The sequence below is a fragment of the Hyla sarda genome, chromosome 9, assembly GCF_029499605.1.
Source record: "Hyla sarda isolate aHylSar1 chromosome 9, aHylSar1.hap1, whole genome shotgun sequence".
Classification (NCBI taxonomy): domain Eukaryota; kingdom Metazoa; phylum Chordata; class Amphibia; order Anura; family Hylidae; genus Hyla; species Hyla sarda.
This window is the reverse complement of record NC_079197.1, coordinates 76,344,085-76,357,597: the sequence shown is the minus strand read 5'-3', so window position 1 is coordinate 76,357,597 and position 13,513 is coordinate 76,344,085. Positions and strand designations below refer to the sequence as shown.

The following is a 13,513-nucleotide window of genomic DNA, read 5'->3' as shown; positions in this document are numbered from 1 at the left end:
AACCAGGCCAGATACGCGTAGTATTTGACTCTAGTGCGAAGCACAAAGGCATCTCACTAAATGATGTCCTTCTCAGCGGACCTGACCTGAACAATACACTCCTTGGAGTACTCATCAGGTTCAGAAAAGAACTCATAGCAGTGACAGCAGACGTACAACAGATGTTCTACTGTTTCCTTGTTCGTGAAGATCACAGAGACTGCTTAAGGTTCCTGTGGTATACAGACAACGACTTTAACAAAGAAAGAGTACAGGATGAAGGTACATGTGTTTGGAAACAGCCCTTCTCCAGCTGTAGCTATCTACAACCTGAGACGAGCAGCACAGCAAGGTGAAAGACATGGTCAAGAAGCCACACAGTTCGTCATGAAGAACTTCTACGTAGATGATGGACTTGCTTCTTTCTCCAGCAACGAAGAAGCTATCAACGTCCTGAAAAGTACAAGAGAAATGTTGGCAGAATCCAACATAAGACTGAACAAGGTAGCTTCCAACAGCAACAGAGTCATGGAAGCATTTCCAATGGAAGACCGTGCTAAAGACCTCAAAGACTTGGATCTAGGAACAGAATCACCACCCTTGCAAAGAAGTCTTGGGATTAGTTGGGACCTGAAGACTGACAGTTTCACCTTCAGGGTCTCCAGAGAAGAGAAGCCATTCACAAAAAGAGGTGTCCTATCTACAGTCAACAGTCTTTACGACCCCCTGGGGTTCGTAGCACCCATCATCATGCAAGGTAAAGCTCTTTTGAGACAGATCACTACTGAGCAAGAACAAAGTGACTGGGACGTACCTCTACCTGAAGAGAAGAAAATGCAGTGGAAGTTGTGGAAAGACTCATTGTTAGAGCTTGAACAACTCAACATCCCTAGACCATACGTATCTGTTTCCTTGTCTGCTACAAAGAGAAGAGAAATATGCATATTCTCTGACGCCTCCACTATGGCTATCGCATATGTCGCCTACCTTAGGGTAATAGACACTGAGGGACAAAGTCATGTCGGGTTCCTCATGGGAAAATCTAAGCTGGCTCCCAGACCGGCTCACACTGTCCCACGTCTAGAACTTTGTGCTGCTGTCTTAGCTGTAGAGATGGCAGACATGATTACAACAGAACTGGACATCGAGATCCATGCAATGAACTTTTATACAGACAGCAAGATTGTGTTAGGATATATTCACAATGCTTCAAGAAGATTTTATACATACGTGGCCAACAGAGTGACACGTATCAGAAAGTCTACAAGTCCAGAACAGTGGCATCACATCAGCACAGACAAGAACCCAGCTGATCATGGGACAAGACTGGTGCCAGCCGCTGCGCTCAAGCAAACTAACTGGTTTGTAGGTCCATCCTTTCTTCGTAAACCAGAAACCAAAGAAACTACTCAGGTAGAGACCTTTGAACTCATAGAACCAGATCAAGACAAAGAGGTAAGACCTCAAGTGACAGTTTGTAGGACTATAGTTACAAGAGACAGTCTGGGCACTCATAGATTTGAAAGGTTTTCCAGCTGGAAGTCGCTGACCCGTGCAATCGGAAAACTTATCTGTCTAGCCAGATCCTCCTGCAGAGCTACCAATACTGATCAGCGTAGCAACGACCACCTTGAACAAGCCAAGGTCACGATCATCAGATGCGTCCAACAGGAAGTCTTTAAAGAAGAAATCCAAGGCCTTCTGAAAAAGGAAGAGATTTCTCAACACAATTCACTCAAGGACTTGTACGCCAAGCAATGGAAACAAGTTCAAAGTCTTGCGGACATTTTCTGGAAGAGGTGGAGACAGGAATACCTGGTGATCTTCCAGCCATGCAAGAAATGGCAAGATGACAAACCCAATTTACAAGTTGGAGACGTTGTCTTACTGAAAGACTCTCAGGCCCACAGGAACGAGTGGCCTATTGGACTCATTGTGGGGACTGATCCTAGTAGTGATGCTAGAGTTAGAAAGGTTGAAGTTAGGATTGTTAGACAGGGCATTCCCAAAGTGTATGCAAGGCCAATTTCTGAAGTAGTTTTACTTCTGTCCAAGGGTTAGTGGCATAACAAAAAAGTATGCCAGGTGGGGAGTGTGCTGCCTTCGCAATGTATTTTACATGCTTGGCACTCAGCAGGGTCTGTTCCTTTAAGACCCTCCATTTTCTTGAAGCCTAGAGGCGGGCCTTCTCTCTAAAGCATAGGGCTAGATCCGGCATGTCTCATTCATTCCAGCTCCAGCCACCACAGTGACCAGATCCACAGGACTTCTTAAAGCTAATACAGACTGCAAATCTGATAAATACCAAAGCCTGTGAGTACGGAATTGTTAGTTAGCCTGTGTAGAGAGATGCTAGGCATTTGTAGATAGATAATGTGTTTTCAGTGTGTAGTAAGTGAGCACATGTTAGACCCTATCTATGTATTAGCTATGCATAATGTAAGGCACTTGAATAGCCATGCTTATATTTGTCTTTCATATGTTTGTTTTACAGTTTTACCGCACTTTCATTATATCTCAGTAAAGATTACATCAGTTAAGCAAACCAGCGTGTCTTTCCTTGAGATTCGGTATAAACTTGATGTGAAGCTGTGTCCACGAGACAGCGGAGACATTATACATATACTGTATACCCATACATATATACCCATACATACATTCACCCTTACATATACTGTATACCCATACACATATATACCCATACACATATATACCCATACCCACATATATACCCATACCCACATATATACCCATACATATATACCTATATACCCATACACCTATACATATATACCCATACATATACTGTATACCCATACATGTATACCCATACATATACTGTATACCCATACATAATTACACCCATATATATATATATATATATATATATACACCCACACATACATACCCACCCATATATATATATATATATATATATATATACATATATACCCATACATACCTACACACATATATACCCATACCCACACACATATATACCCATACCCACACACATATATACCCATACCCACATATATACCCATACCCACATATATACCCATACCCACATATATACCCATACATATATACCCATACATATATACATATTTACCTATATACCCATACACCTATACATATATACCCATACATATACTGTATGCCCATACATGTATACCCATACATATACTGTATACCTATACATGTATACCCATACATATACTGTATACTAGAGGTGCACCGAAATGGAAATTTCAGAACCGAAACGAAACCGGAAAAAAAAAAATGTCTGGCCGAAACCGATACCGAAACCGAAAATGACTTCTCCCCGTCTTCTGGTAGAATGCAGCACTCCGCTCATTAGATTAGATTCCCCCACATTAGATTGCCAGCTCCCCCACATTAGGTCAGGAGTTCCCCCACATTAATAGGCAGCTCCCCCACAATAGTAGGCAGCTCCCCCACAATAGTAGGTAGCTCCCCAACAATAGTAGGCAGCTCCCCCACATTAGGTCAGCATTTCCCCCACAATAGTAGGCAGCTCCCCCACATTAGGTCAGCATTTCCCCCACAATAGTAGGCAGGTTCCCCACAATAGCAGGCAGTTTCCCCACAATATTAGGCAGCTCCCCCAACAATATTAGGCAGCTCCCCCCACATTTGTAGGCAGCTCCCCCCCACATTAGGTCAGCAGTTCCCCCACAATAGTAGGCAGGTTCCCCACAATAGTAGGCAGTTCCCCCACAATATTAGGCAGCTCCCCACAACAATATTAGGCAGCTCCCCCCACATTTGTAGGCAGCTCCCCCCACATTTGTAGGCAGCTCCCCCCCCCAATATTAGGCAGCTCCCCCCCCCAACAATATTAGGCAGCTCCCCCCAACAATATTAGAAAGCCCCCCCCCAACAATATTAGGCAGCTCCCCCCATAATATTAGGCAGCTCCCCCCCACAATATTAGGCAGCTCCCCCCCACATTTGTAGGCAGCTCCCCCCAACAATATTAGGCAGCTCCCCCCCAACAATATTAGACAGCCCCCCCCCAACAATATTAGGCAGCTCCCCCCACAATATTAGGCAGCTCCCCCCCACAATATTAGGCAGCTCCCCCCCACATTTGTAGGCAACTCCCCCCAACAATATTAGGCAGCTCCCCCCAACAATATTAGGCAGCTCCCCCCACATTTGTAGGCAGCTCCCCCCCAACAATATTAGGCAGCTCCCCCCACATTTGTAGGCAGCTGCCCCCCAACAATAGTAGGCAGGTTCCCCACAATAGTAGGCAGCTGCCCCCCCACAATATTAGGCAGCTCCCCCCACATTTGTAGGCAGCTCCCCCCCACATTTGTAGGCAGCTCCCCCCCACATTAGGTCAGCAGTTCCCCCACAATAGTAGGCAGCTTCCACCCACTCCACAGACATACAGCTTCCAGCCATATACAGTGTATGGCTGGAGGCTGTATGTCTGTACTGCTGCCCCCACAGTGATCCGGTCACCGCTCCTCCGGCCCGGGGCCACATCTACTGCTATGGCCTATGGACCATAGCAGTAGGTGCCGGGACCGGAGGAGCGGTGACCGGAACACTGAAGAAGATGACGCGGTCACTTACCAGGCCCCGGCCAGCGCGCATTATCCTGCGACGATCCTGCGGTCCTCCTGCTTCTCTTTGGTTGTACGCACGGGACGTCAGTGACGTCCCGTGCGTACGACCATAGAGGCGGAGAAGCGAGGGACCGAAGGAGGATCGCAGGAGGACGCCGGGGAATGGTGAGTGACCGGCGGACATCCTTATGTCCCGAAAAGATTTGCCGGTCCGGGCATGCTGGGAGTTGTAGTTTCACAACAGCTGGAGGCCCCCTGGTTTTTAGTATACAGTATTAGGTTTTATATGCGCTGGCCGGCCCCCACCTGCAGCCACACACGGGAGCCGGCCCGGGCACATAAAAAGATGTATTCCTATCCCGGAGAGCGCGCCCCCCCCCCCCCCCAGATGTTGCGCACCGCCCACGAGTGCCTGTTTGCAACTTGTGCTGTGGGCGGGCAGGGGAGGTGGGTCATTATCGGCACATTTTTTGTTGTTTCGGCATTTCCCCGAAACAGCTATTTTCGGACGATATGTATCGGCCGCCGATATACTGCATCCCTACTGTATACCCATACATAATTACACCCATACATATATATATGTATATATATATATATATATATATATATATATATATACACACCCATACATAAACCCATACCCATACACATATATACCCATACACCTATATATATACCCATACATATACTGTATTCCCATACATAATTACACCCATAAATACATATATACACCCATACATACATATATACACATATACACATATACCCATACACATATACACCCATACACCTATACATATACACCCATACACATATACATACACACCCATACACATATACATATACACCCATACCCATACCCATATACATATACACCCATACACATATACACATACACCCATACACATATACACCCATACACATTTACATATATACCCATAAACCTATACATATATACCCATACATATACTGAATACCCATACATATATACCCATACATACCTACACCCGTACATATACTGTATACCCATACATAATTACACCCATACATATTAATATATATATATATATATATATATACACACACACCCATACATACATATATAAACCCATACACATATACATATACACCCATACACATATACATATACACCCATACACATATACATATACACCCATACATATACACCCATACACATATACGTATACACCCATACATGTATACATATACACCCATACACCTATACATATATACCCATACATATACTGTATACCCATACATATATACCCATACATACCTACACCCATACATATACTGTATACCCATACATAATTACACCCATACATATTATATATATATATATATATATATATATATATATATATATACACACCCATACATACATATATACACCCATACACATATACACCCATACACATATACATATATACCCATACACATATATACCCATACATATATACCCATACACATATACATATATACCCATACACATATATACCCATATACATATACACCCATACACATATACATATATACCCATACACATATACCCATACACATATACATATATACCCATGCATATATACCCATACATCTATACATATATACCATACATATACTGTATACCCATACATATACTGTATACCCATACATTATATATATATATATATATATATATATATATATATATATATATATATATATATATATATATATATGTATGGGTGTAATTATGTATGGGTATACAGTATATGTATTGGTATACAGTATGTATGGGTATATATGTATGGGTATACAGTATATGTATGGGTATATATGTTTAGGTGTATGGGTATATATGTATGGGTATATATGCATGGGTATATATGTATATGTGTATGGGTATATATGTATATGTGTATGGGTGTATGTGTGTATGTAAATGTGTATGGGTGTATATGTAAATGTGTATGGGTATATATGTATATGTGTATGGGTATATATGTGTATGGGTATATATGTGTATGGGTATATATGTGTATATATGTGTATGGGTATATATGTGTATGGGTATATGTATGGGTATATATGTATCGGTATATATGTGTATGGGTATATATTTATATGTGTATGGGTGTATATATGTATGGGTGTATACATGTATGTATACATACATGTATGTATACACCCATACACATATACACCCATACATATATACACCCATACACATATACACCCATACACACCCATACACATATACACCCATACACATACACATATACATATACACCCATACACATACACACCCATGCACATATACACCCATACACATATACACCCATACACCTATACATATACACCCATACACCTATAAATATACACCCATACACCTATACATATATATCCATACATATATACCCATACATATACTGTATACCCATACATACCTACACCCATACATATACTGTATACCCATACATAATTACACCCATACATATTAATATATATATATATATACACAGACCCATACATACATATATACACCCATACATACATATACACCCATACACACATACATATACACCCATACACACATACATATACATATATACCCATACACATATACATATATGTTTCAACTTGGTTTTTATTAAAGGATTTTAGAATGTAACAAAGGATAAACAAAAGACAATAAATGGGATAATAATGCTGCAGACATGACATATAATGGACTCACAATAACCGCACTAATACTTAGTATAAATGACGTGTGGATCTGATGTCGCGGAAGGTCCGGACTGATCTCCAATATGAACACGGTAATAGGGAAGATCTAACCAGAAGAGTCCAGTGGGTGGGGGAATATAATGGTGTATACATGTCCATATACACGATGATCTGTGAGATCCTGGGTTATGTAGGATTTGTCAGCAGTGTAAATAATGGGGTATAATAAGGGGTAATAACAATACCACCTAACTGTATAATAACAAAGAACACAATGTTCAGTATGAGACCTTCATGTTCTAGTAAACAATAGATATGGAGATTTAGTGCTACAATTATATTATAAACTATTATAGGAAACGCCACAAAATCAGAGTTGTTACTATTATTATACTCACTATTATTATTGATATGAATGGGAAGTAATATTCCGGATTCACCAGGTGCGTCCCCATCTCCAGTTTTGCTATATTTAAGCTCAGTGTGTGATGTCATATGTAATACACGTAACTGTCCCTGATCCAGTATCCAGGTATTATATTTTGGTCCAGCAGTGATGTCATGTGTGATGTCATATGTAATACACGTAACTGTCCCTGATCCATTATCCAGGTATTATATATTGGTCCAGCAGTGATGTCATGTGTGATGTCATATGTAATACACGTAACTGTCCCTGATCCATTATCCAGGTCTTATATATTGGTCCGGCTGAGGCTTAGAGCAGAATTTACGTGGAACCATCACAGAAGTTATTGGCCGATTGAGGGAATTTTGTAAACCAGGATTTCCATTTGTGTCTCATCTTTTCCCCACACCCTTGTTGATTTGCCAGAGCCCATTTATATGACCCATTGGTGGAGACGTTATCGATGACTTCTTGGATGTCTGGGATATTTGGAGTTTTCCAGCGCCTCGTAATGAGGAGTCTGGATACATGAAATATGTGGCATATGGGGATTCGCTGGGGGAATGGAATATTCTCTATGTCAATAAATAACAGGGCCAACTCAGGGGTTATCTGTTATCACCTTGAGACTACGTTGTTTTGTCTCTCTGTTTAAAGTCAGTCATGTTGTTTGCATCTATATACACGTTTATCAGGTGTCAGGATGTGATTGTGGTACTTGTGACCGTCTGCAGGCATTCTCCATTGTATGCAATTTTTGCTGGGGACATCGCCCTTAGCAGCGGTTGACAAGTGCAGGGCCTTCACCCCAGCGAAGGTGCACAATTGCACTTGGGGTTGAGTTTCCTGCTATAGCCATGTCCATGCAAATATAAGCCGGCAAGCGTCTTTTAAGGCTTATACCAATGCACCCTTTTATCTTATTGGGTAGCATTGGGGGTTTCACCTGTGAGGCCTGCTATATATAAACCAGCAAGGGTGGGGCTTGTAGCCTGTCTCCCCCCTCCCATTGTATGTGTGCTGAGTTCACACTGGAGGCGACTGGGGAGCAGTCTGCAAGTTGGACCTTAGGCTGCTGTATATCTGGTTCCTGGTTCTATGCATCTGGCCAGGCAAAAAAGGTTGGTGGTTAGGTCCCGCATAACATGAGAAACCTTGGCGTGGTGTGCGGGCTCAGGTATGTCCTTCATATAAGGATATACTGGCTAATGTCTCATTTTTACATCAGTTTTGAGGATTAGCTAATATCATTGTATATATTTACCACAGGATTGAAACCCCACTTTTGTCCATAGGTGCGGGTCCTCTACCCCATTGTATGAGTGCACAATTGCACTTGGGGTTGAGCACCTGTTATCACCTTGAGACTACGTTGTTTTTTCCAACTCAGGGGTTAATGAGATCGGGGAGATCAATAAATCATTAATCAATGAATTTATATTTGACCAAAAGTGCTTGAGCTTTGGGCAGCTCCATAGAATATGTTTGATGGATCCAATTCCACCGCAGTCCCTCCAGCAATCCATAGAAGCGAAAGGATACATTGTAGATAGACGGAGCGGCGTATAATGCCATCTCATTAACACTTTAGCATACGATTCCCAGTGGGAAGCACATCGGGTAGACTTCTTAGCCAAGAAGAACGCTTTCTCCCATCTCATGGAATTCAACGTTAATTTGAGATCGTTCTCCCACTTTCCTAGATGGGAGAATTTTGCCTCATTATATCCGTTTTCATTAAAGAATTTATAGGACCACGCTAAACCTTTCTCTAGGTATGAGTGCGGATTGTGTAGGGTGTCTGCTAGGAATTGGGGGAGGTTGACATCTTTATGGGATAAGTTTTTAATGGATTTCTGTATTATTTGGAATGTAGCTTCCTCTATATCTGGGAGGCCATAGCGGAGCTGTAATTCATGGAAGGAAAGAAGACGGTCCCCTTCAAAAAGATCTGAGACATATTTTATTTGCTTATCTGACCAGGTGGAGACGTCCTGCAAGGAGGTGTATAGGACGAGGGAGGAGAGGGGAATATTACATTGGGAACCAGAATGGGGATTTCTCTCTGACTTGCTGTAATCTGCCCACAGTTTTAGCATTGCTTTGACTGGTGGTAGAACAGTAAATCTTTTAATAGGAAGCAGTTTTCCTGCGACTAGTAATACATTTGACCAATTGTCTACATTTAGCGTCTCTTTCTCTACACGTTGCCAACCAATGTTGCCACGTTCTGGTATTAACCAGGCTTTGGTTTGGGATAATATGGTGGACTTCCAGTAAGCCTCTATATTTGGCAAACCAAATCCTCCATCTTTAATGGGGCCTAGAAAAATCTTTTGTGCGACTCTCGGAGGGGAACCCCCATATAAATTTCAGGAGTTGTTTCTGCAGAGCATTGAATATATATTTGGGAGTTGGGATAGGTAGGGCTCTGAACCTATACAAGATTTTCGGTAAGATAAACATCTTATATAAAGTCAACTTACTCAGCCAGCCTGTCTCATTCTTACTTATATCATCTAATTCTTTACCCAGGGATGTTATTAAGTTGGGGTAATTACTTTTAATAAGATTTCTTGGATTATTAGTGATTTGGATACCTAAGTAGGTTAATGATTCTTCTGCCCATTTGTAAGGAAATTTTTGACCAATGATGTCCTTCTCCTCCCTTGACATATGTATACTCAATAAATAACATTTCTTCTCATTTAATTTATAATAGGAGACTTTACCGAAGTCATCCAGAAGTTTTTGAGTTGTCAGGAGTGAGGAGAGTGGGTCTGATAGAAGAAGAATGACATCATCAGCGTAGAGGCTGATTTTATTTTCACTGATTGAATGATCAATTCCTTTAATGCTGGGGGATTTGCGAATTAGAGAGGCGAAGGGCTCCATCACTAAAGAGAAAACTCCTTCTCTGCATTTAGTGACAAGAGCAGAGAAGGCGTCCGTTTATGATCTGCTAGAGCCACTAGGTCTATTACTCGTCTGGTGCCATCATAGGTTTGACGGCCTTTAGTAAACCCAACCTGGTCCTCACCAATGATGAAAACGGTTGGCTATAAGCCTTGCATACAGTTTTGATATCTTCATTTAATAATGATATTGGTCGTAGGGCTGAGGGCCAGGTGGGGCTTTTACCAGGTTTGGGTAATGTGACAACATGCGCTGACAGCATCTCTATCGGAAACTTACCAGACCTCATAGTCTCATTAAAAACCTTTTCCAATAGAGGCACCAGGGTATCTGCAAAGGTTTTATAATAGAAAGTAGAATAACCGTCCGGGCCAGGGGATTTATGGAGTTTGGCTTGTCCGATTCCTGTATGAATTTCTTCTGAGGAGAACGGCCGTGATAAGAAGCTATGGAATTTGTCAGGAATTTGAGGGAGATCACATCGGTCTAGGAAGCTGTTAATTTCTTCTAGGTCTGGCTGATGAGTATTGGGGTCTTTATTCAGATTATATAAGTCATAATAATATTTACTGAATTCATCAGCAATTTCTTGGGGGTGATAAATTTTGTTTTTTTTGGAGGGATTTTCTAGGTGACTTAATCTAGTTTTAATTCGCATTTTATTTATTCTGTTTGCCATTAATTTTGATGATTTATTGAAATCATTATAATAGAGTATTTTAAGTCTCCTCATTCTTTTATCGAATCTTGAAACTAATAATTGGCGTAGATGTAGTTTAATCTGTCTAAGTTCAGTCTCTACTTGTTGGGAGGGGTTCTGTTTATGAGATGCTTCTATTTGGGATAATTTGGTTAGAGTTTGGTTTATTTCAGCCTCATGTAGTCTTTTTTGTTTTGAGGTGGCCTGAATGATGAGTCCCCTGATATACGCCTTACTTGAGTTCCACAAGAGGAATTGATCATCAGTTGAAGGAGAATTTATGGCTATAAATTCTGTAAATTTTTCCTTTATGAGCTTTACAGTTTGTGGGTTGCCCAACACAAAATCATTACATTTCTAGATGTAGGTATTGCTAGGGTGGTTTGGAATATGAATTTTTAGAAAAATGGGGGCGTAGTCAGACCAAGTGATTTGAGATATTGAGCAGTCTTTGACATAATTCAAAGCGTCTTTTTTCAACAGAAAATAATCTATTCTAGTATAGATTTTATGTGCAGCTGAGTAAAATGTATAGTCTCTTTCGTTGGCGTGAGCGCACCTCCATATATCCAGGAATTCGTGTTGGGCAAACCATTGTTTTAGTTGAGTAGGTGGAGTGGAGCTCTGTGAGGCGGTATCCTCTGAGCGATCAGCAATCGCATTAAGATCCCCCACAACTATTAGCTTCCCCTCAGCTATACGGTTTATTTTTTTGATCAATTTGTTAAGGAAATTAACTTTTGAGCTGTTTGGGCCGTATGCGTTTACTATGGTGAACAACTGATTATTAATCTCACATACAATAATCAGATATCTCCCATTGATATCCCTTAGTATTTCTATTAGGTTGAAGGCGACAAAGTTTCTAACCGCTATTGCTACTCCGGCTGACTTCTTTTTTGAGTTGGCCAAAAATATGTTAGAGAAATTTTTGTTTAAAAAATTAGGATGATCGCCCTCCTTAAAATGTGTTTCTTGTAAACACAAGATGTCAACCTTATTTTTCCTCGCCTCTGTCCAAATTAAGGAACGTTTGAAAGGGCTGTTAAGTCCTTTCACATTTAAACTCATAAATTGGACTGTCATGGTGGATCAGTAGTGGAATGATGTGAGTGAGTAGTGTTTACCTGAACCCTTTGGAGGGTCTTATTCATGGGGAGGAGGAAGCTTCTGCACCCGGTAATTCGGAGGGAGGAATATCGTCTCATACTGAAACACAAAGAAATCTGTGTAAACAACAAAACAAACATAACATTTTCAATTAATATAACCAACAATTAGGAGTAGTGTTGTCGGGAAAGTGCAGATTCAATATCTGCGCAACTGGGGAAGTTGCAGGAAAAAGGGTAAGTTCTTTAACAATTATATAGTTCCTCATGTTGGGTTGCTCCCGGGTACTCGGGACCAATCCGTATTGAGCTTTGAGAATCTTCGCTGATCATCCTTTGGAGCATTGTCAATTTGAATGTCTCATTTCTGAAGGAGCTCTTTGCCTTTCTCCACTGAGGCAATAGAATAGGTTTTCCCATTTCTGGTCAGTAGGATTTTAGTTGGGAACCCCCACTTGTAGGGTATGAGGGAATTGGGAGAGATCGGTGTATAGAGACAGGTGCTGGAATGGTTCTGGTGGTTTTTTGTAGTTTCCTGCATTCAGCGAGCAGTTGTTCTTTGACATGGAAGTAATGGATCCTGGTGATGACGTCTCGTGGTATCTCTTCCGGTAGATGTTTTGGTTTATATAACCTTTGAGCTCTGTCCACAGTCAGTTCTATGGTGTCCACTGTAGGAATCAGTGTTGCTATGAGGTGTTGGACATATTTTTTCAGGTCCGCATCCTTAACAGTTTCGGGTACACCTCTGATTTTGACATTATTTCTCCTCCCTCTATCCTCCATGTCTGCCATTTTGATTTTCATGGCAGAGATTTCCTCTTGAAGAGAAATGACTTTGTCAGTGAGGCCGTTGTGATTGAATGCAACTTCTTCAATTCTCTCATCTATTTCAGTCACTCTTTCTTCTAAAGTGTCCAATCTGTCAGAGATTTTTGTGATGGCGTCATTGAGATCTTTTTTTATAGATTTTCTGAGGGACAGCATCATCTCTTTCATTAATTCTTCTGATGCAGGTGAGGTTTTAGATGCTTGAATTTGTGTAATGGGGTCGTCAGAGTCATCCTCC

At 41.2% G+C, this 13,513-nt stretch overlaps 1 protein-coding gene across 1 annotated transcript in view; it reads left to right on the top strand.

The window, feature by feature from the left end:
- The first annotated feature begins 543 nt into the window (after positions 1-543).
- Positions 544-13,513, top strand: part of LOC130292038 (uncharacterized) — a 64,581-nt gene continuing 51,611 nt past the window's right edge. The window contains exon 1 of the mRNA XM_056541472.1: positions 544-2,292. Within this exon, the coding sequence (XP_056397447.1) occupies positions 730-2,040 (1,311 nt within the window). The 5' untranslated portion in view covers positions 544-729 and the 3' untranslated portion in view covers positions 2,041-2,292. The remainder of the gene's footprint in view (positions 2,293-13,513) is intronic.